This window comes from Nyctereutes procyonoides, unplaced genomic scaffold (assembly GCF_905146905.1).
Source record: "Nyctereutes procyonoides isolate TBG_1078 unplaced genomic scaffold, NYPRO_anot_genome, whole genome shotgun sequence".
NCBI classification, from domain to species: domain Eukaryota; kingdom Metazoa; phylum Chordata; class Mammalia; order Carnivora; family Canidae; genus Nyctereutes; species Nyctereutes procyonoides.
This window is the reverse complement of record NW_026575034.1, coordinates 14,145,187-14,170,058: the sequence shown is the minus strand read 5'-3', so window position 1 is coordinate 14,170,058 and position 24,872 is coordinate 14,145,187. Positions and strand designations below refer to the sequence as shown.

The 24,872-nt window shown below is 34.2% G+C and overlaps 1 protein-coding gene across 4 annotated transcripts in view; it reads left to right on the top strand.

The window, feature by feature from the left end:
* FAR1 (fatty acyl-CoA reductase 1) overlaps window positions 1–24,600 on the top strand; it is a 67,640-nt gene extending 43,040 nt beyond the window's left edge. For 3 of the 4 annotated variants that reach the window (XM_055317798.1, XM_055317796.1, XM_055317799.1), the window contains 9 exons: window positions 910–1,089; window positions 2,848–3,025; window positions 4,099–4,143; window positions 4,296–4,414; window positions 5,363–5,430; window positions 6,932–7,103; window positions 14,241–14,370; window positions 20,070–20,197; window positions 21,712–24,600. In XM_055317798.1, coding sequence (XP_055173773.1) covers window positions 910–1,089; window positions 2,848–3,025; window positions 4,099–4,143; window positions 4,296–4,414; window positions 5,363–5,430; window positions 6,932–7,103; window positions 14,241–14,370; window positions 20,070–20,197; window positions 21,712–21,874 — 1,183 coding nt within the window. In that variant the 3' untranslated portion in view covers window positions 21,875–24,600. Of the gene's footprint in view, window positions 1–909; window positions 1,090–2,847; window positions 3,026–4,098; window positions 4,144–4,295; window positions 4,415–5,362; window positions 5,431–6,931; window positions 7,104–7,408; window positions 7,581–14,240; window positions 14,371–20,069; window positions 20,198–21,711 lie in introns of all 4 variants that reach the window. The other variant, XM_055317797.1, reaches the window with a different exon arrangement.
* The last annotated feature ends 272 nt before the right edge of the window (window positions 24,601–24,872 follow it).

Genomic DNA, 24,872 nt, shown 5'->3' with positions numbered 1-24,872 from the left:
TAAAAATCTTCATAAAGATTTCCCATGTTTTTATAGTTATTATAATTATTTAAAATGACACTATTCTTTCATTGTGATAAAATACCTGCTTTGTTAAAGTTTATTCATTTCATTCATAGTGAATGAAAGGCTCTCTAGACTTTTGCTATTACTAGATGCTTCACTGATTATTTTTCTGCATATATGCTTTTGCATTTGTAAAATCATTTACTTTGGATAAATTTCAAAAAGAGGTTAATATATAGATCATTTTTGAGTCCTGTATGTGTCTCTTGTGACAGAATGTACCCGTTTTTATTATAGTACCCCTTTGAATTTTGTAAGCTAGTCTTTAAGAAGTGTTTGGATTAATTGCTACACAGGGAAATAAACATATTCTTAGTTGATTATATGTTAATGTAATTTAATGTTTCGGAGTTTTTTTTTTTTTTTTTGACTGTTTTACCCTTATTAGTGACTCTGCCTTAGCATTTTAAAATTACTTAACCATTCTGATTACTTCTTTGTAATTCCATATATTGAAACAATATGCTTTTAAAAATCAAGGTGCAAAAGCAGTCTAGCATGACTTCAAAATGTACATATAAAAGCCAAAGACTGAAGTTATCTGTGTTTCTTTCTGGGTAATTTAAAATTTTTAATTTGTACTTTTATTTTTTAAGTTCTAGTGTGAGGCTTCTTTTATAATCTGAAAATCTTTCTTTTTAAATACAACTGATTGAATGTACTTTATATTGAAATGAAATCTACAAAATTAGACATAAGGGGTCAATTGTGAAGAAACAAAAATCTCCTGTCTCCTTGTCTCTCTAATGAAGATAAAATTGTTTAAGCAGGTAAAATAAATGACTTTCTAATTTTTCCCTGGGAAAGCTTCCCAATTTTTCATTGTCACTTTTTCTTTTATAGAGATGCTGTGCAGTTAAATGTGATTGCTACACGCCAGCTAATCCTGCTTGCACAACAAATGAAGAATCTGGAAGTATTCATGCATGTATCAACAGCATATGCCTACTGTAATCGGAAGCATATTGATGAAGTAGTCTATCCACCTCCCGTGGATCCCAAGAAGCTGATTGATTCTTTAGAGTACGTTTATTTTAAATTTATGCACATTTGCTTTGATCCCCAAAACTTTGGACTTAAGTATCTATTGATATGTATCTTTTGGTCTATATCAGTTTCTCTCTCCCTCTCCCTCCCCCACCCCTGACCTATTTTATCTATTCCTTATTCAACCAATTATTACATATCTACTAAGTTCTAATTGTGTAGATTTATATCTGAATGACTGTTGGTAAAGTCAGGTTGAAGCTTTCACATTTGAAGAAGTGTGATGGTTGGAGGAAGGTCTCTGAACAACTCATCCATAACATTAGGTTCTCTATTTTCCAGGGAGTTAATCTAGCAAATGTAAGAAGTGCCTGATACCCATGGAGACTAATGACTTGCTTGTTGAATAGCAATGTTCTAATTGATTAAAAAATTACCCCCCCTTTTTTTCCCCTCCAATGGAGTAAATCTGTACAAAGGCCTTAAATTATTAGAGGATCAGTCTCATTCCTTTAAATGATACTCCTGGTGTTATTGTTTATCACTTCTGAGGACTAGGATCCTATCAGCAATTACAATTTGTGAGTATTTGATGGATATGGCGTAAGTGAATTCGGCAGGGTCAAGATTCATTTGCTTCAGGCTGTACTTTCTCATCAAATGAAACAAACAGGATCACAGCAAAAATAAAAAGAAGGATCTTCTTTAATGAACTAGAATTATAGAAAATTCTCATGTCCATTATATCCAAACATATCATTAATCCTCCTATAATAGCCCTGTAGGCTTTTTCCTCCTTTATTCTTCTTCGTTTCCCTTAGGCTTCCTTTTTTCTCAGAGATCCTATCCCTTTTCAGCTCTGTTTACTGTCCCTTATTTAAATCCTTTTTTCCTCAGGGCACTAGAGGGTGTTCATCGCTCCTCCATGTTTTCTCCCAGAGTAAGCACATATAAGTCTCTTTAAGGCATTCCTGCTATTCAGTATGAAGAAGCAGACAGATAATAAGAAAATAAATAAGAATGGGAATTTACCAAGACATTCCATTAATTCTCTGGTCTCTGTTTTCTGACTCTATTTCTTAGATGGTCCCAAATACTTAGCTCATTGTCCCCAGGAGTCAGTAGTTGGAAGTGCTTAATATGTCTGGGAAAAGTTGAAAGTAGAAGCTAATGAAGCTTTTTACTTTATCTCTTTTTAGCAGTTGGCATATCCAAACATCTAAGTTGCTGAGAAAATGCTTTTAACCTTCTCATTCTGTATCTCTTTTCTTTGCTTACAAAGAAATCTAGCTAACAGATCATTTTAGGGTAACTCATAGATTGGCTCTGTAAACTCACTCCCTGTGATAAGGCTAATAATGTCTCCTTGGCTTAGCCAGCGTTCGCAGTTGTTGTTTTAAAGTAGGAACTGTTCCGTTTTTCAAAATTCATCTCTGCTGTGGAACTTCTCCTAAGTTGAGTAACAACCTCCAGTTTTGTTAGATTCTTTTTCTTCCACATGCAGAAGAAAACTTACTTTGATAATCTTATCAATTAGTATGGGTATCTTGAGAGTGTGACATTATACTGAATATATAAGTCTGTATAATATCACAGTTACACAGGTATGGACCTGTAGTTGTTTAATGAAAGTAAGATTAACTTCTGCTTATGTATTTTTTTTCTTTTTAGTAAAAACTATAAAATCATTTGAATAGGAGCAACAGATATGTTTGAATATGCAAAGCTAAGTGGTTCAGATTTTATAGTAAAACATCTGAAAATATTTTTGTATGCAATTTCTTTGCTGACCAGGTGGATGGATGATGGCCTAGTAAATGATATCACACCAAAATTGATAGGAGACAGACCTAACACATACATATACACGAAAGCATTGGCAGAGTATGTTGTACAGCAAGAAGGAGCAAAGCTAAATGTGGCGATTGTAAGGCCATCGATTGTTGGTGCCAGTTGGAAAGAACCTTTTCCAGTAAGTTGTGAGAAATTTTTGTAATAATGGAATTGAGAATTTTAAGTCTTGTCTTTGTATAAAAAGAGTTGGCAGTTTGATGTAAGAGCAGGTGTTATTTACTGTACATGGCTTACTATGGTAAAATTGTTCTCATTCATAGAGTACTTTTTTGGTACTTTTTTGTAACATAATGCTGCATATATAGAAATGCAGATAAGCCTTTAAAAAATCCTAACTGAAAATTAAATCAAAGGCTGCGGTGTTGTCTGGAGTCAAAGCAGACCTTGCCTTATACATTGTCTTTGTGACTGACAAGATGTTGGCCTCTGACACATCAGCATTTGTTGGTTTTTAAAATTATTTACTGATTAGTTTCCTTTGTTGAGGTGAAGGAAATAGAGATGAGAATATTCAGGATCTTATTTTCTTTCATTTGCTTTTTAGTTCAAGAATCAGGCAAGCCTTCCAGGAGGTAGACTCTTCCCTGTATAGATCACAAGCTAAGAAGGCATAAGAGATTTCTATGATAATTTGCTCGTAGAAAAGCAGGCCATTGTGGTATTTGTGAATCCCTGAAATAAGAGAAAATAGATATAAACTAACAGATGAATTGATTTACAAAAAACCTAGGTCTCTATAATGATAGTAAGTGATAGCATCGCTTCTGTTGCTTTCTCTTTTCTTCTGTTTTATTCAGTAGTTTTGAGGAGGATTTCCCATTTCCCCCAAATCTCATTGATGCTGCCTCAGATAAATAGCACAAAATAAAACTTGAGCAAGTGTAATTTAGCTAAAATATTTGACAGACATAAGCTCCTTTTTTTTAATATAAGCTTTTTTATTGAATTCTCTTTGTGGAGACTTAATGGAAGAGTAGGTAACCTTTTGAGAATGACTTAACTTCACATTTGCAATCTCAGGCAAAGACTGTTTCTGTTATAGGAGAGAAATATTCTGGCCTGAATCTCGTCTGTTTTTTAGTTTTTAGAAAAAAACTACTAAGTATATATATGGAGTTGTACATTTCAGATAAATAAATCTCTAGGTTTACAATATTTCTAAGCTCCCCCTATTTTTAATTTTTGTATTAGGGATGGATTGATAACTTTAATGGACCAAGTGGTCTCTTTATTGCGGTAAGTAAACCTTTTGATTTCTTTACATTCTACATACATTTTTCTGTTTTCTGTATATCTTTATGTGTGTGTGTGTGTGTGTGTGTGTGTGTGCGCGCGCGCATGCACTCTGGCTTACATATCTTAAGGTGCTGTTTTTAATTTCAACAAAGGCAGGGAAAGGAATTCTTCGAACAATGCGTGCCTCCAACAATGCCCTTGCAGATCTTGTTCCTGTAGATGTAGTTGTCAACACGAGTCTTGCGGCAGCCTGGTATTCCGGAGTTAATAGGTATATGAGGTGACAATGTCGCTTGTTAAATATATAGTAACTGTGAAGGGAAAACAGAATTAATGGCTAATGTTAATTAATCCCTCAGTACTGATAATTTCCATATCAATATGTACAGGTATTATCACTTCCAATTGCAGGAATTGGTTTAATCACAAGTAATAATAGAGCAAGTAGTTCCATCAGCTGTAATTAAGAATTAACATTAGTTGTCATATACTATCTATAGGATAAAATTCATTTGGGATTAAGAATGAGAAAAACCCAAAACCCTTCCACCCCCTGATGCTTTTTTAATTTTCCAAACTAAAACTTGATATAAACTCAACATATAAAAAGCTGAAATTCTCAGACAATGGCTTTCATATATTAAACATGGCACACTAAAGCAGCTTTAATCAACTCAGGCTTCTTTTTGAAAGGGAGTAGTAGCATTTATAGGTAACTCTTAAATTTTAAACTTTTCAATAACATTTTTTCCCTAGTTAATAAACTGCTCTTATTTTTTAAGTCAGTATTTTATATCCTAAAAAAGGAGGGATATGATTATATGAATACACTGTTTCTGGTAAAAGGGAACTCAGTCCATAATTTTTTAAACTGAAGCTTCTGGAAATGAGAAGGAGATAGGAAGAGCTGAGGTTGTTTGTCATTGTTGGTTTCCTTACATTTAATAACAGATATTCCTGCTATTATAAGGAAGAAAAATATGAAAAGAGAAAAATACTGTATTTTTTAATAATTTTTTTGGTAGTGGAGGGAAAAAGAGTAGGTGTAAATAGTCCTTCAGACACAAAGATTAATAGTTTAAGGATAATTTTTGAAATAATCAATGGAGAAAAGATACCCATAATCATTATTTTTTCCTATTTGAATATCATGTAAGATTTAAATTGGATAAGTTTGGCCTCTTTTTATGTTTCATTGCTTTGATCTTTGTCTTTGCAGACCAAGAAACATCATGGTGTATAATTGCACAACAGGCAGCACTAATCCTTTCCACTGGGGTGAAGTTGGTATGATTTTACCTGTGTTTTTGAATGTTAGAATAAATCTTAAAATATTCTCTGAGGTTTTATGTTAGAATATACCCACGAGGCAATATAAAGCCATTGAGTTACCAAGTTATTCTTATTTTGATTACCATTTTAGAATATCTATCCTGTACTGCCTTCTGGTCTTTAGCAATATTTCACAAATTAAAAAAATATCCAAAAAAAATTTAAAAATGTCCTTAGTAAATTCCCTTCCTGGCCCACCCTTTTGTGACCATTACTACATTTTTGCTGCTGTCTGCAGCATCCCTCACAGATAAATGCCCATGGTGAGGTAACAGTGATTTTTTTTTCCTCCCCGGTGGGTGCTCTCAGTCCTGATGTTGTCTATCCATAGGCAATATCACTTCCAACTACAACAGTTGTTGTATTACAGGAGCTAGCTAGCTGTCCCAAGAGTAAGAAATTAAGGAGTTAGGAAGCAGAGTATTTTTTGCCAGAGTATTTTCTATTATATTTATTAATCTCTTGAAATTCACAAATCACAGGAATAGATATATGCTTTATTGCTTGTTCTAAATTAGAGTTAATAGAACTTAAAGCCTACTGAAATTGAATAATTTTTAAGTTTATGTATTCAAATTTAAAGTAAAATATATCAATTGCATTATTTAGTAAGAGGTCTTATTTTACTTCTCATTGAACAGTTTTTATCCTTGGAGAAGAGTTTTGATTTTAAAGTGGATTTTTATGTCATTTGTCCTGAGGTTTTTTTCTGTGTCATTTTTATTTCAATTTAAAGATTGACCATTATAACATATAAGAAAACTAATCTAGGGTGATTTTAATTTTATGATAATTATTTAAATAGTATTCTAAGAACTTTAGAACACAAATGAGTTAGTTTTTATTTTTGTAATCTCTCATTGTGTTGTAAAGTTTAGTAAAAATCAAGTTGAGCATTATTTTGAGTGCATTTCTCAATATACATTTCCATTAAAGTATTAACATAGATAATAGATTTGATTTTGATTGTATTACCTAAATAAATTACAGCAGAAGTTAATTTTGGGTTGTTTTAAGCTGTTGATGTATGTTAATTTGAGCAACTTAATTATTTATAAGCAAAGGATGATGATTTTCCTTTTCATTTTTAAGTAAGTACAGTAATAAGAATCTGGAAAGAGGAACAGAAAGAAAGAAGCTATCGTGAGAGGTGAAATATAGAAAGTGACACTGTAAACTGACATAGGTAAAACAAAAGGATTTTTAAAAGTGAATTGTAGCAAAAATTCATTCATCTAATTACCATTCATAAATAGTGGCAGTTCTAAAACCACTTGGGTTCAGCAGTCTAATACCCATATTCTCTTAGCTACTATTGAGAGTAGAAAAGTTTGTTTTTTAATTGAGCGAACTCTGACATCTTTGGTGAAATATTTGGTTTGTAAAAACATGATTTTTTTTCAAAACTTCATTACATGGTTATTATCAAAGCTGTTACACAACTTTTCTTCCTCAGAATACCATGTAATTTCCACTTTCAAGAGGAATCCTCTCGAACAGGCCTTCAGACGGCCCAATGTAAATCTAACCTCCAATCACCTTTTATATCATTACTGGATTGCTGTAAGCCATAAGGCCCCAGCATTCCTATATGATATCTACCTCAGGATGACTGGAAGAAGCCCAAGGTAATGGTGACTAGCTCTGTCTTATCTGTTCCTCTGACTGTTAAACAACCCATGCTTACGCTAAAATGCATATTCATTAACTTTGTATTTGTTTATGCTTATGATAAGGCTTAATGGCCTTTTGTGAATGAGAAGACTCGAATTTAAGACTTTGTCAGAAAAGCAAAGGTAGTATTGTCACTCACTGTAATTTGTTCTAAAGTTTGGATGATAAAATATTGTCATGTGTTGAATTCTAGGTCTAGGTATTTTTTTCTGAATAACAAATAACATTCAAAATGCTCTGACGCTTATTTTTCCTACAGGATATTATCTAAATCATTCCTTCAAGATGAATCCTTTAAACCAAGTGTTCAGGCGCCCCAATATTAAGTTGTATTCCAACAACTTATTGCTTCATTATTGGAAGGGTGTCAGACACACAGTACCTGCATTATTGCTCGATCTTGCACTCAGGTTGACAGGTCAGAAACCGTGGTAAGAAGAATAGCAGTAAATACACCTATATATTGGTAAGGTGGTGGAAGCTTGCTGGAGAGACAAAAAGTCCGCTAGCATGAGCTTTACCTATAGAATTACTAACCTGATTAATCACAATCACAATCAGGATGCTAGGACATTTCTTAGAAATTAAGGATATTTGGGGAGTCTAATTGTGGATCTCATTCTTATTGGGCCATTGATCCTTCAGAATACCATAGTAGAGGAAATGTCCAGCCATCAAGGTTGTCATTGTTATTATAAGCTGAAATTGAGCCCATCTCTCTCCCTTAAAAACTTAGAGGTGAGTCTATAGGGGATTAAGGGCAAAATGTTTTGCCCTGTGAGTGGATTGTGCAGTTTTATATGAAAAAAATTAATGGCTTGAAATATCTCAGCTGCCCATTCAGCTTATAATATGGTAATTACGTTTTTTGACTAATTTTCCAGGTTGAGAATGTCATAGTTTAAAACAAGAGTTAACAAATGGGAAGCTTTCTATTTTCTCATGGTTTTTATATAGCCTTTCTTTCTTCTTTTCTTATTGAAACCCCACAAACTTAAAGTCCTCCTCCTGTCTTTATCAGAATTATAGTGAAATGTACCATAAATATATTTATTTTTTTTAACTACATTGGCATTACAGTGGAACCTTTGATTGGAGAGTTCAGGATTTGAGTATTAATGTTAAAGAAGATGCTGATTCCAGAACTTCCATCAACTGTTCAAAAAATAAAAGTGAGGTATCTGCCAGTTATAGTGTATCAGGTTCTGAGTTTCCTGTAGGGATTTTCTGTGGATTCATTTGTCCATTATGTTCCTTAACCCAATGTGTTAAATATTGAAATATGTGAGAGGCGTTGACTTGAACAACTTAAGGATAGGTTAAAAAAACACTTAATGGAAAAGAGATCCAAAATATATCAAAATTATTTTCAAGTATTTTTAGAGTGATGTGCAAAATGCAGTATTTGTGATTGAGAGCATTCTTTCATGGCTAAAAAGCAAATGTTAATTCATGAGTGATGGCATTGTGTTGCTTTCCTGGTATTAATAAGGTTTTTGCATATTAGAGCAGAAAAATCAAAACTAGATCAAAAAAGTAAAACAGGGCAAACATCACAAAGCTTTTTACAAAAGAGGGGGCTTAATAAACTAAAGCAATGAATGAATAGCCAAAATTCATGAAATTTATAGTAAATGTTGCTAAATAACAAATCATCTCAAACTTAGATGGCTCTTAGAAAAGCAGAAGTTATTTTATTATTTCTTTTTTTTTTTTTAAAAGATTTTATTTATTTATTCATAGAGACACAGCTAGAGAGAGAGGCAGAGACAGAGGCAGAGGGAGAAGCAGGGCACCATGCAGGGAGCCCAACGCGGGACTCAATCCCAGGCCTCCAGGATCACGCCCTGGGCTGCAGGCGGCGCTAAACCAATGCGCCACCGGGGCTTCCCTATTTTATTATTTCTTATGGTTTATTGTTTCTCTCAGGATCAGGAATTCAGGAGGGAATCAGCTGGGCGGTTTTGGCTTAGGGGTCTTTGACGTGATTATCAGCTGGAGTTGAAAGGGGGGCATGCGGTAGAAAGGGGAAGCCTTAGGGGAAATAGACTGCTTACACAGTGTCTAAGGGGAACTCTTTCAGCAGGCAAGTGGAAGCTATGTGCATTTTCTGACCTACCCACAGAAACCACGCGGGCCCTATTACCACCTCATTCGTTTAGTCACACTCCAGTCACAAGTCCTCCAAGATTCAAGGAAAGGGGATGTAGAGAATGTTCAAGATCATGTAAAATTTGAGCAAGTTAGTTGAAAGGTATTGTTGAAGACATTTGGAAAGTGCAACTGGCTATGGTTAGCCTTCTGGCCACAACAGTTCATATTCCTCCATTGTGGGAAATACGCTTACTTCCCACTACTAAGACCTTTCTGGCATCAGCTTGAAGCCACTGTTGGGTCAACTGAATCTGCCACAATTGCAGATGAGGCTCTTTAAGAGTGGTTTTGCAGGTGTAGTTCCTCAGGTATTGGTCTGAAAACCTGTGAATGAAAGTGACAAGTTACCTGCTGCTTGCACACACAACATGTAAGGATGAGACAGGCATAGGAAAACGACTAGACAGTTTTGTGCAGTCACTGGTCTGTAACAGTTTTGAATTCCAACGAGGTATGTTTGATGGTTTCTTAATTAGGGTTCAGTCCTACTCTTTGGATGTATTTTGAGGCTCTTGGTTCTGCCCTCTGAGTCATCTTTTTCATAAGAGAAAAAAATGGCCAGTGTTTGCAATTGAATGGCCTTCTTATCCCACAACCTGCCCATAAAATGAGAATGTGTAGGGCTGGGATTAGCAAACTTTTACCTGTAAAGGGCCATGTGGTTTCTTTGTGGTTACTCAACTCTGCTGTTAAATGTAGCTTCTACCTTGCAACTACTCAACTGTGCAGCCATAAGCTATATGTAAGTAAATAAGCATGACTACATTCCAATAAAACTTTACAGGTGCTTTGGCCCCTAGGCTCTGGTTTGCTGACCCTTGATCTAGAGACCTCTTTTCATTTTGTACTGTCTCTGTCTCTTTACATGTAAACTGATGTGATTCCTTAAAACTGTGCAGGTTTTCCGTATATTTCGTTTTAAAACAATCGACTCCATTAGACCAAAGCTATACCCACCAATCTCTTTGAGGCATGCCTTTTTCTATCTTGGCTTCTTTATGGGGTTGCTATGGAACAACACCCTTAGATCTTCGATCACTGCCTCTTAAATCCTTAGACTCTTAGGTTCTGCCTTTTCGACAGTAGTTTCTATGAGACATGTCTTTAAGATTGGAGTGAGCCTTTTGTTTTTCTGGAAGATTCTATGAGGTATTATTTTAGATCTTTCTGAGGTCTTAACAAAGAATCTTACATCTGTATTCTGGACTTGATCTGTGCTCAGAGGCTGTCTCTTAAAGAATCCCTGGCTGACATTTTACATTCCTTCCAAATTCTACTCAGATGGTTCATTTTTTAAAAGATCATCTTTGTCCTCTTTGAGGAAATCTTGGCTAGATCATCAAGTTTATTAGATACAGTTTTTATTTCTCATTTTACCAGAAGTAACAATTTAGTTCTAACTTCCAACAATATTTTTCCCAGTTTCCTTCAAGCACTCACCAGCATCTTCCTTAAAGCTCTTAAAGTTTCCACTAACATTCTTTTCTTGGTCCTTCCAGGTTTCACCAGTGGTGTCCTCAGGGGCCTTCCAGATTCTGTATACCTAATCCTAAAGCCAATACTACATGTTTTAGTTGTTTATTAGAGCAGCCCCTCATTCCAAGTACTGATAAATATGTCCCATGACCTGTGCTACATGACAGATCACCTCAAACTTAGGATATTTTTTTTTCTAGTTGTATAATTGACATCAATCTTAGTATCTTACAACAGTCATTTTAATTATCTCTCATGATTTCTGTGGGTCAAATTCTAGAAGGCTTTACCTGAGTGATTCTAGCTCAGGGTCTTTCAAATGGACACAGTCAGATAGGGAGTGGAGCAGATACACCGTGGGAGTAGGAAAGAGAAGGAAAGATACGGAGCAGCAGGAGTGGCTGGGCATCTTTCTCATGTCATGTAGTCTCAGAGCCTTTCTACACCATCTCTCCACATGCACTGATTTGGCCTTCCTTCAACAAAGCAGCCTTAGGGGGAGTTGGACAGCAAATATGGCGACTGAAGTCTTCAAGCGTGAGTATTCCAGTGAGCAAGGCAGAACGGTGTATCGCTTTTTATTACCCACCCTTGCAGGTTACCCAGTGTCATTTCCACATCATTTTATTGGTTATAAGTTACCTTCACCTCTTGGTGGGAAGACAGGGTGTTACTGTAGGTGAGCATGTGAGAAGGGAGATGACATTGTAATCACCTTTGGAATTTAAAGTCTGCTTCAAATAGGAAACAGCAAGTAGAGTATCTTCTTAACTGAGGTTTGTCCTGTGCAAGACTAAGTATCAAAGCAGGGATGATCCCTGATCACTGAGAGCTTATAGTCTAAAAGCAATAAGAGCCAGTGAGGTGTTTTTATTTAGGTAGTTTTGTAAATGTTAAATACAAAATCTTATCATTTATATTATTTAATTTGTTCAGATATTTACTGAACAAGGCACTGGGCTTTATATCTTATATTGGGGCCCTAATATAATGCCTCCTCCTGCACTAAAGTTATGTTAATCATGTCATTCTTGGTGTCCACTTTATTTATTTACATTATTCTGTGTGTCAGCTAGATAAAATCTAACTTACTGTGTATCTTGACATAATGATAAAAAGTACCACTCAAACATGCATCATAAGGAATCCTGGTTGACAGTCACTGGGGACTAGGATGCATGGTATTATCACAAGTGGAGGCAGTATAAGTTATTCACTCTGGTTCTTGAAATGCAGTAGATACTTTAGCGCTCTTAAAAGTGACATTAGAAAAATGGTTCCATTGTCCAATTTTTTTGTTATTTCATCTAACTCTCTCTAGCTTAACCTCTGTGAAGCTGATATTTTTTTATCTTTCTGGTTGTTAATGGAGGGCAGTTTTGGCATACATCAAGAAACATTTGAAAATATTTGGGCACATTTTTAGTTACTACAGCTGAGAGATGTTATGCTACTGGCATTTAATGGGTAGAGGCCAGGAATGCTGAACATCTGACAATACACAGGACAGCCCCCCCACTGCAAAGAATTATTTGGACCAAAATGTCTGTAGGGCTGAAGTTGACAAATCCTGGACTAGATGACCATTAAGATCTTGCCCTACTCTAAAGGATTGTGATGGTTTTTTTGCAGGTTGCCATTATAAAAAATAAATACATACTCAGAACATACATGACAATGTAGTCTCAGGCATCTATCTGCTCATAGGGCATTTGAACCAAAGAGTGACTATGTCAAGTTTAAATTTTCTTTTTGTCCTCATACTATTCAATCCAGTACTTTACACTTGATATTCTGTGAACTTCGTATGTATGTGGTCTTTCAAATTTCCTTCTCCCTTTCCAATTTTTTATCCTATTTTTGAATGGCTGAATTGGTTGCCCGGTAATTCTGTCTCTTGAGTGAATCTGAAGATGAGACTAGGGGAGAACTATCAGTGACAAAAAAAATTAGGAAGAAGAACTTGTTAATATGTCTGTTGGAAAATGATGTTAAGCAAATATGTGTATGTGTGTAATTCAAGTGTACTATACTGGTTGTGATAGTAGATACTGATTTAATTACAGATCTGTTATATCTTTTTGGTTTTCTTTTCTTTCTTTTTTTTTTTTTTTAGAGAGAAAAAAACGGTCTAATCTCTTTTCTACAAGGAGCATGTCTTGTTTCCCTCCCGCCCCCCGTGTGCTTTCTATCTGTCTGAACTATTCTTGTCCAAATACAGCCTTCGATGCTCAGTAATTCTTTTCGTGTTTGATGGAAGTTTTATTTTGGAATTACTTTCTTGCATGAACCACAGTTTTTCTTTGCCTAGTCCATGCTGCCTCCTTTTCTCTTAGAAGTCTGGATTCAGGGTTTCTTTCTAAACGTATTGAATGTGTCCTCAGAATTGCTTAGCTAATGTTACTGTTTTGACTTTTCCCCCACTTCTAATGTCCTAATTTTCTCTCATTTTTCCCATTTCTAAAACCCCTGATTTTAGGACTTTCTAAACTATATAAATGCTAATCCTTATTGTGGGAATAAATAAATAGAATTCTTTTAAAATATTTTTCCACAAATTATTTTTCTGTTTATCAGAGGCCAGGAATTTTTGGTGTGTGTTTTATTTCAGAAAGTTCTTTCTTCCCTTTTCCTACTTATCATAGGTAATTATTATTGTGTAGATGTTACTACTCTGGTTAGTGTTATGACATCAATGACTTACAGTGAGCCATGAAATATAAAATGACAGATTTAAAGATTAAGGCCTCTCATCCTTTGAAAAAGTAACAAACAAAAAATATTGAATTTCCTTATTTCTATAAGGATGGATAATAGGGGATTTGGGGAGTTAATTGAATATCTTGAATATCTATTTCAGAAAGTTTTCAGCATGAGTCATTGATTTCACAGCACATTCAGACAATCAAGAGTGGTACCTGTCTGGGTTAAAGAAAAAGTTACTTTAAAAATCTATGTAGAGAATTGATTAAATGGCAAACGAATATTTCTGTATACTTTGTCTCCGTGATGCTGAAGAGTTGAGATTATAATGTAATACCATATGTTATGAATTCACAGGAAATCTTAGTAATTGTAGCTGAACTAAAATGTGATTGAAGGAACAGAAAACAAGGGAATACTAACTGAATTCATTTATTTGCTTAGGATTATAGTAGAAAATCTGACCTTAAATTATTGTATTTCCTTAGAAAATTAATTTCATATATCAACAGAACTCTGTTTAGACAGCATTAAATTCATTTGCTGCTGCTTAAAATTTTTTTTTTATTTTGGATTTATAAAATGTTCTTCCAAGATGCAGAAATATTCTTATTCTCTGGTGATTTGGTATACTTCCTGAATTATGTATTAAAATTTTACTGTTACAATCTCAATATAGAAACTGGTACCCTGAGTGGTAATGAGATTTTTCACAATCTATGCAAATTTTGAATCTGTCCATTTTTTTTACAATACAGGATGATGAAAACAATAACTCGCCTTCACAAAGCTATGGTGTTTCTTGAATATTTCACAAGTAATTCTTGGGTTTGGAATACTGACAATGTCAATATGTTGATGAATCAACTAAACCCTGAAGATAAAAAGGCAAGTATTTTCTGCTTTATATTAGGAAATATGTAGCACACTCATTGGAGAACCATTAGCAACCTGAGAAATAATTGGATATTTTCCACAATCAGTATGCAACAAGAAAGACATTTGACCTATTTATAGTGTCTCATTAAAGCTTCAGTCGTAATTGTTGGTAAAATAAAATTGCTTTATCTTAGAATTTATGATGTATTTGAGAGTGGTAGAGGTGCTTTTAAAGTATGATTGAAATGTTGATTCTTTTTTCCCTTTAGTCAAATTCAAAAAAACTTGGACTTCTTTATTCATTTTTCCTCCACTTTGTTTTCTTTGAATTTTGAGGAGAAAAACCTCTCCGAAATTGTTTTACTCATATGTTCATGTCTTATCATTCCATATTTTTCCCTGTTAGTTTGAAGTGTAAGCTCTGTACATGTATTCTTTTTGAGATTACCTGAAGTATTTCAACATGCATACCTAACAAAGTCTAAATTAAGCAATTTCTATAGTTTCTTCTTTAATGATATTTAGGACCTTAAAGTGTTTGAGCTGTAATTACCACCCCACTAATATGCATGTTTATACATTACTTTAGTTCTCTATTTAAATCTTATAAGTAGATATGAGTTTGTTTAGTTTTATTTAGATGTAAACAATACTTACCAGTGTCTTTGCTATTAGATCTTATCGTTAGGGTCATTTTCTTTCAGCTTGAAATCTCCCCAGAATATGAGGAGTAGGAGGTCTGTTAGTGAACTCTCAGTGTTTGATTGTCTGACATGTCTTTATTTTAATCTTGTTTCTGTAACAGGATTTTGGCACACTAAAGATAACTTCTTTTTATATTCCTTTAATATTTGGCTTTGTTATTGCTGTTGGAAAAATCCATCTTATTTGCTGTTGCATTGTGGGTGACCTCTTATTGTTATCTCTTTTTGAGAGTTTTTCTTTGGTATTCTGCAGTTTCACTATGAATATGTCTGAGTATAATTTTTTAAAAATATAACCTGTTTCACGGTGGGCTTCCTGGATCTGAAGTTTGATGTCTGTTAGCAGTTCAGGAAATACTTAACCATTGTTTCTTCACATACGGCCTCTTCACCATTCTCTTGTCTTCTTGTGAAATTTTAATGTATTTTAGATCATTCTCTCCTCCAGGTCTTTTTTTTTTCCCCAAAGACTTTATTCATGAGAGAGAGAGGGGCAGAGACATAGGCAGAGGGAGAAGCAGGCTCCCTGTGGGTAGCCCGATGAGGGACTTGATCCCAGGACCCCAGGATCATGACCTGAGCCGAAGGCAGACCCTTAACCACTACCCTTCTCCTCCATGTCTTTTAACTTTTATTTCATATTTTGTATCTCTCTTTCTGGCCTAAGAACTAATAATTAATCAAAGTTCTATGGCAGTCTTTCATCTATGTCTAAACTTCCTTTGAATTTTGGGTTTCAGATATTTTCATTTTTAGAAGTTAGATGTATTTTTCAAATCTTATAGACATTTCTTAAATCTTTAGAATATTTTTTCTTGATATATAGTAGACATAATTGTTTTAAATTCTGTTTTTGATAATCCAGATTTCTAAGGGCTGTGCAACATAGCCTCTGACCATCTGTCCTTTAAGCTAGGTCTCACTCATGGCACCTTGTTTCTTATTTCTTACTGTTTGACTGTAAATTCAAATTCCTTGAAGATTTCTGTGGGAATTTTTTTTGAAGCCTGTGTTGAAATTGCAGTTTTCCAATACGGATTTGCCCTTGCTTCTTCTGCTAGTAGCCAGGTGACATTTCAAAGGCCAGGACCACTTTGAAATATCTGACGAAGTTTTTAGCTTACAGTTTCTCAAAAGAGGGGTTTTTTTTTTCCCCATCTTCCCAGTTTCAGCTTCCTTTCTCCACTTCCTTCCTTAAAAATATTAATGTTTTGTTTAATATGTCCAAAATAATATGATAAAATTTAAACAAAAATTTAAAAATTACTTAAAATTTAAAGAACCGTTTAAAGGATATACTTTCAACTTTTTTTATACTGACCCTTTGAAACCCAGTGTACATTTTATACTCCCCAGCACATCTCAGTTCAGACTGGTCCCCTTCAACTTCCCAGCGATTCATGTGGCTTATGGCTACCATATTAAATAGTGGAGGTTTAGTTCATTCTACTGGTTCTACATGACAAAGGCATCAAGTATGCAATTTTTCTGCCCACTTATGTGTGTGGTGGGTTTACTTTTTTCCCACTCTTGCTCTGAGGATACAGCTTTTGGCATTTTTACCTTTTTGCAGAAGTATTCTGTAAGACTCCTTAATTTATGGGGCCATAGGTTTTATAGCCAGTCTTCCTCCTTGCCTGCAGCCTTCAAAGCAGAAGGTCTAAGGGACAAGCGTCCTGTAGGTAATCTCAGGTTAAAAGATTTGTGGCTTCTGCTGATTCCTTTCTTCCTTCCCATCTTCCCTCCACCCTTCCCAGTGCACAACACATGCTGCCCAGTGGATTATTAGTGATCACCCTCACTTTCTAAGAAATAGAACTTTCTCCTATTCACTATTTCACTTTCTATGGTGAAGAAATAGAACATAATCATCCCCATAAGATCCCTTCATGCCCCATCCCAATGACTACATACCAAAAGTAACAACTATCTTGAATTCTAACACTTAATGGTAATTAGAGCCATTTATGACTTTACGTAAATGGTATCATACAGTGGTTTTTTTTTCTTTTTTTTTTGTTGATAGATATTTGAGTTATTTCCAGTTTTCGGCTATTGGGAATAATTTGTATACATTTGTATAGGATCTATATCTACAATAGAATGGTAGCTGAGTCAAATGGTATTTGACTCAAAGGGTATTTGTATGTTCAGTGTAGTTGATAATGCTAAACAGTTTTCCAAAGTAGTTGCACCAATTTATATTCCAAGTGGCAGTGTATTAGAGTTCCTCTTAATCTACATCCTCCCAAGAGTTGGCCTTTTCATTCTAATTTTTTATTTTAGCCACTTTGGTGAGCGTATAGTGTTATCTCAATGTAATGTTAATATGCATTTCATATTACATAAAAAGTTTGTGTAGAAATGGCAAAAATTGTCAATAATCCTACTGAAAATGCGAAGATGAACAGTTTACAGAAGAATAAATGCAAATGATTCTTAAGCATTTGAAAAGATACTCATCCTCACTCATCCAAATGGAAGTGCAAATTGAAATTACACTGAGATATTTACTACTTAACAGTTTGCAAAAATACAAACCTTGCCAACATACCCTTCTGGTAAAGCCCTGGCCAGTGGGAGTTCTCATAGATTGTTGGTAGGAAGGTATATCTTTCTCTGACCTTGTATTTTCAACTTTTCTGTATCCTTACCTTTCAGATATTTTTCTTCTAAGCAGCATATAGTGGGGTTTGTTTTTTTTTTTTTTTTCCAGTCAGACAGTTTTGGACTGTTATTTGGAAGACCTAATCAATAATGTAATTTCTGATGATATTTTATTTAAATATAACTTTTGGTGCTTTCTATTTGTCTTACTTGTTTTAACTTTTTTTTTGTTCTCTTTGAGTTATATTTTACAATTTTATGTTTTCCCATCTGTATCAGTTACATAAAAATATATTATTTTTCAGTTGTATTAGTAGGTTACTCTAGAGATTACAGCATCCTTCCTTACTTTATCAAAGACTAGTATAATACTGATACTTCTGCCTTTTGTTTTGGATAACACAAGGACCAATACATATTTTAATTCTGTATGTGTGTTTATATGTCTCACAATCATTATTCTTATTACAATCTGTGCCGTAAGTATTCACATAGATTTACCAGCATCGATTGTCCTCTCATTGCTCTTCATTTCATCTTCCACCTCCAGACTTCAATCTGGAATCATGTTCATTCTACTTAAAGAATACCCTTTATTGTACTTCATCTAGTGTGAGTCATCTGCTGATGTCTCATTGTTTTCAGTTTTTATTCTTCTGGAAACATCTTTATTTGTCAAAGATATTTTCACTGGTATGGAATTGTATGTTAACAGTTTTCTTCAAGCACTGGAAGACATTAGCTTCCATTGCTTCTTTTGAATTTAATACTTGTCCCTTTGGAGGTAATCCATAACAGCTTTTCCTGCTGCCTTTTTTTTTTTATTTATTTATGATAGTCACACACAGAGAGAGAGAAGAGAGGCAGAGACATAGGCAGAGGGAGAAGCAGGCTCCATGCACTGGGAGCCCGATGTGGTATTCGATCCCGGGTCTCCAGGATCGCGCCCTGGGCCAAAGGCAGGCGCCAAACCGCTGCGCCACCCAGGGATCCCTCCTGCTGTCTTTAAAATGTTCATCTTTGATTTTCAACAGTTTTACTTTGATGTGCTCAGATACATATGTATATGTGGTGTATGTGTGTTTTGAATCTGTGGCTTATGTGTCATCATTTTGGGGTAATTTCCAGCTGTTTTCTCAGATAGTGCTTCTCTTCTACTCTTTTCCATTTTTCTTGTGGGAATCCAATTACACATCTGTAATGACTTCTCATAAAATCTCCTATCTGAAGTCAAGTCTCCATTTTAGTGCAGTGTTACTTTAATGTTTTATTTATGGTAGTTTTTTTTGGTCTACAACTTGGTATTTTCAAATAAGTGATAGTAGGGCAGCCCGGGTGGCTCAGTGGTTTAGCGCAGCCTTCAGCCCAGGGCCTAATCCTAGGGACCCGGGATCGAGTCCCGCGTCAGGCTCCCTGCATGGAGCCTGCTTCTCCCTCTGCCTGTGTCTCTGCCTCTCTCTCTCTGTCTCATGAATAAATTAATAAAATCTTTAAAACAAATTAGGTGATAGTAAACTGAATGATCTGTTTATTACTCTAAAAAAATTATCTGATTGTGTATGGAGAAGCACTGAGACTGAGCAGTGCATACCCCTCTTTATTTTGTCACGAAGTAACATTTTTGTAGAGCTTTCTTTTCTGGATTTGTCCATCCTTGTCATCAGATGGCCTCCTTAGTTACCTAAACTTCTAAGCCAACTTTCATAACATATTCTTTCTCTTGATGTCATCACTGTTCTATAGGAAAAGTATTCTGTATGTTATGCACGGTGTTTAAAAAGTGATACTGTAGGTAGAAATAAACTGGAAATAAATGTATTAGTACATGTATAAAGTGGTGAGGGGTACATAGATTATTTGGACAATGGAATTTTATCTTTTTTTAATGGTACAAGTTTCTTTCTCCTTATACTTCTTATACTTCTTTTTAAATGCTGACATGAGTTTTCAGATTATCTTCTGAAATGTTTCTGTGTCTAGTGGAAGGTATAAAATAGAGATAAGAATTTCTTTGTGAATGGCAGTAAGATTTTAAAAGTTAATATCATAAACATTTTGTAATCTTGCCATGTGGAACTAGCCTTTAAGAAAGTGTGAATTTTGGGGGCTACTGGGTGGCTCAATCAGTTAAGCTTCTGATTATTGATTTCACCTCAGGTCATGGTCTCCTGGGTCCTGAGATCAAGCTCTGTGTTGGGCTCCGTGTTCAGCAGGGAGTCCACTTGGGTTTTCTTTCTCTGTCCCTTCCCCTACTCTCTCTCTCTCTCTCTCTCTCTCTCTCTCTCAAATAAATAAATCTTGAAAAAATTTTAGATAGGGTGAATTTTTAACTAGTTGTGAAAAAATTATTCAAGGAGGTAACCAGTATGTTTTTTGTTTGTTTCTTTCTTTCTATAGACCTTTAATATTGATGTACGGCAGTTACATTGGGCAGAATATATAGAGAACTACTGCATGGGAACTAAGAAATATGTATTGAATGAAGAAATGTCTGGCCTTCCTGCAGCTAGAAAACATCTGAACAAGTAAGTTGCTTACATCAGCTTGATTTCATCTTGTCTTCCTTATGAAACATTACACAATTTTTTTGGTAAGCTGGTATATTGAATGAAAGATATTACTAACATAATATATTGCATTTAGGAAAAGTGCTTGCCTTTAGACTGAAACTATGATAGTATTAACTAGTATTAGCCTAAGATTGTTGAAACGTTATTTTATCAATTTATATTGTTCCTTAGCACTAATTTCAGGTGGAATTTAGTTTTGAAAATCACTGTTATCTTTTCTTCTATGCTGAAGAAATAAATGTATTAGGGGAAATAAAAGTGTATTTTAAACTAAAGGTAATTTATTTGAAGGAGTTTTTGTTTTGTTGTTGTCCCAGTCAAATGCATCTTTGGAAGAGGAAAAGAGATAAAATAATACATCATTCGGCATAGAATTTTTTCATTGTTTTTAAAACCAGAGTTATAATCATTCCCTTAGAAAAGTCATATATACTGATGTTTTTTTTTAAAAGCTCAGAAAATACAGGAAAAATCATTGTTATCCCATAATTCAGAGATGCAATTAATTTCAGTAGTAACCTCTTTGATTTGATGTTTTTATAATAACAATTTTTATAACAATTCTCAAGACCTTATGATTCTTTCTGTGTCCCTAACTTGTATGAGGCTTTGCAGGGCAGCTAGTTGTGTAGTTGAGGAAAGTGAAGCTTATGGAAGTTGTGTTTGCCTAAGCCATATGTATTCAGTTGCAAAGGAAACTAGAATACTTATCTTTAACTCCTAATTCAAAACTTTTTTGTTTTTTTATATTGTTTGTATGTTATAATCCTATCTTGGACTGCCTATTGAAGTTCATGGAATTTATGTAACATTGTTACATATCTGAACATGTATTCTTTTCTGAAACCATTAAAATTATAAAAAATGTTTTGAAACATGAACATGATAACATTAATATTACTCTTTGAGAATGGGAGAGTCCTCCTAAATAGACTAGTGCCATGTTTCATTCATGGGTGAGGATTTGTCCTCATTTGACCTTTGATCATGTGACTGTCAGTATAACTAAAGAAGTTCACATGTCTGACCACTTGCAAGTACCCACAGATGTTAAAAAAATGTTTATTTTTGTCTAGAAAATGATGTATATCATGAACAAACCTTTTTAGCTTAGATAGGAAGCTCCAGAAGTACAAGGGGCATGACTGTTTACCTACAATATATTTAGACTGGTCACACAGGAAGATGCTCAGTAATCCTTGTTGAATGAATAAATTTGCATCCCAAATATACTGTCATAGAAAAGCTTTGTGTTATTCATTGTTAATAAAGGTAATGTGGCATTTGATGGACTGCATGGTCAGGTTTGCTTGACTTTTGCTCACTTTCTAACTTCTTAAGGGTTTCTAGTTCGTTTTCAAATAAGTTTCAAATTAATACTGGATTTGAAAACAGCACCGATTATCTGCCATCCAATAATATTTTATTCTAGAAACATTGTCTGATATGTCTCTTGATTTGCTTTCCAGGTTGAGGAACATACGGTATGGTTTTAATACTATCCTTGTGATCCTGATTTGGCGCATTTTTATTGCAAGATCACAAATGGCAAGAAACATCTGGTACTTTGTGGTTAGTCTGTGTTACAAGTTTCTGTCATACTTTCGAGCATCCAGCACTATGAGATACTGAAGACAAGAATTTAGCATTAGAACATCTATGCATATAGTGGTCTAAATGCACAAAATGTAAAATGTACTTAAGTCATCTCACCTTTTGTCAAGACATTAAACCATCTTACATCTTAGATCAGAGTGTGGAGTAAAGTATGGTACATTTCATGTAACATTTTAATGTTTATGCTTATAAAAATCTATTGAACACACTGTGGTTATGCCAGCTCAAATCTACGATAGCCACCAAAACCAAGATTTAACATTTTGATCCCTGGGGACAAGGGGTAGGGTGAGGGTAGGAGTGGGGAAATAGGAACACTGACCAGTATAACTGTGCAATTCTGGAACATATTAATTAAAATATGCCTTAACATATAGTGAATTTCTAACTCTAATATATAGTGCAGTGGAAAGCATTTATTTGGACAGGAATACTTAGCTAAGTTGGTAGATATTTAATTCTTCAGTGTTTGATATCTTTCATCAGTTGAAGTGGGTTTTAGTTTTGTTAAAACTATAGCCAAACTATTTTCACATCATTCTGTACGTTATTGAGAGGTCTCCAACATGAATGAAAGACATGTTCTCATTTTTCCTTTCTCTGATTAGCAGTCTGATGCACATTATTTTGAATTAACAGTTACTTCCATAATCAGAAGGCCATATATTATTCTAACGGCCTTACTGGATCTACATGGGTTTGAGAATCCATATCAACATATGCTCTGTATTTTTTGAAGGAAAATGAGAATGATATCAATAAGGCTGTTAGTATCAAAAACAATAGGCATACACTTTTCTTGTCCACATTATGACCAAATAAAAATCAGTCCTGTGAAATTTTATGTTCTAAAGCTGGAGAATTTCTTGAGACTTTGGCAAAGGGGGTGCAGGTAGGGAGGGATTCACCATATTTGTGCTCTCTTCCCTTTATACATTTTATTAATAGGATGTTTAAAAGACTTATACCGTCTTTCCAGTGAAAACTGAAAGTGCTTTATTATGGAAGAATGTATTTGCAGGTAGTCATAACATTAAGAAAATGTTCTCACATGTGTGTAAACACATACTAAACTTTTGACCTTGAGAGCTGAATTCCTTCAAGAAAAATAAAATAGTGCATAAAATAACGTGTATAAAATTAAAGACTTTATTTACATACCACATAAGGTCGCAAACTATTGAATGAGTTTCAAGATATCATTTATTTTTTCTGCATGTAGTTTTAGCTTTAGAAAGAAATGCATTATAGAAACAAGTAATAGCAAGAAAATTAATGTATATTTTAATGATACATTATTATTCCCTTTAAACCTTAATAGTAGTTAACTGTCCTTACTGCTTAACATACATTTGGTTTAACATTGATCAGCATAACATGTTCTAATTTAGCTGATCAAGTTGTACTATATTTAAATCATCAACAGTATATCTTGAATGTGTCTAATGAGGTCAGTTCACAATACAAAAAGTTACATAAACTTTACATCTTAATTTTCTGTCAATTTAAATGCAGTGTGTAAGAAGCTTATTTTGTTATTGTGAAAAAACTAAATGTAAATGAAACCACCTTCTTCCATGCAGGTGTGTAATCTTGAAAAGGAAAAATGCTTCCATGCTGAAGCCAGATTTTCTGTAGTAAAACTTTTAAACGTTATTTTAAAAGAAATATGTATATAAATAAATATATATTCTTTGAAATGATACTAAGTCTCTGGTCTAGGACCATACCTTGTGTAAGGTGTGAGAGACCATGACAGTGTCTGAAAATGGAATAAATGATGATGCCTTTAATTTAAAGTGGCCCACTAATTAACTCTAGATGCTCTATACATTGAGTACTCCATCTCTCCAAATACATTTCCATAATGTGTTGAAAACATGCTAACATTTGTATGTTTATTCTTCTGCTGAATATACTTAGAATCAGATGAATTGTTTTTGTATTTTACAGAAGTATCAGGTACAACTTTGACAGGCATGTGAAGTACAGAGGGGGGTATGTTTTCTGACTGTGTCATTGTAATCCAATGTAAAGAAATGCTAGCTGGAATGGGTGCTGAGGCCACTGCATTAATGTTGTGTGTGTGTTTAGCATTCTGTTGTCAGAGAAGCTAATGAATAAATTAGTATGTCATTTTAGAACTTAGTTCTAAAATTAGTATGAAGAGCATATAGGTTATTAATCTCCACCAACTAGACTAAGCTTAACTCAAAGACTTTGGAAATCATTTTTGTTTGTATCATTTGCTAGACATGGTTTTTAGTTCTGTTTGATTATATTTTCTACACAAACTCAGTTTCTAACATGATAGCCTAATAAATTATATTTAATACTTTGTTCAATTCATTTGATAAAGCTATATTGTAAAACATTTGGTTTTTTTCCCGCTCTTCACTCTTGATTCTGTGCATTTGTCAATTGTGACATCGTTTGTGGCTATATTGAAATTTGACTTGGCAACATTAACGTGTTTTAAAACTCAACAAAGAAGCATGGCAATACGTTCTTTGACTTAAGAATGGTATAAACATGGTATAAAAATGGTAATAAAGCTTGGAAGCAGGGAGGAAAAAAAAATCTAATTTTCTTCCCTTTTTTTGTGTGTGTCTGTAGGAACTGGTTCAGGGTTTTTTGCTTTTTGTTTTAAATGTAAATTGATAATCTTTTATAAGAAGTAAATAGAAGCATTATTGGGTGCCTTTGTTTGTAAACCAAAAAGTAATAAATGAATCCCTATATTTCCAGTATAGTATTTATTGTATTTTTACAGTAATTATCCTGAAAAGTTTACTGAAAATTACCCATAAGGTAATGTGGTTAGAATTACAAGAAGCAGGCCTCATGTATACTACTTACTTTTTTTAGATGCACTTATTACCTCTTGTATCCTAATGTTATTTAATTGAGTTTCTTACAAGCATTTTAGGGGAAGCATAGAATGAATACCTTTCATTAAAGTATTATTTTTACATATTGTCTGGAATGAGATAGTTTTTTCCAAAAATAATAC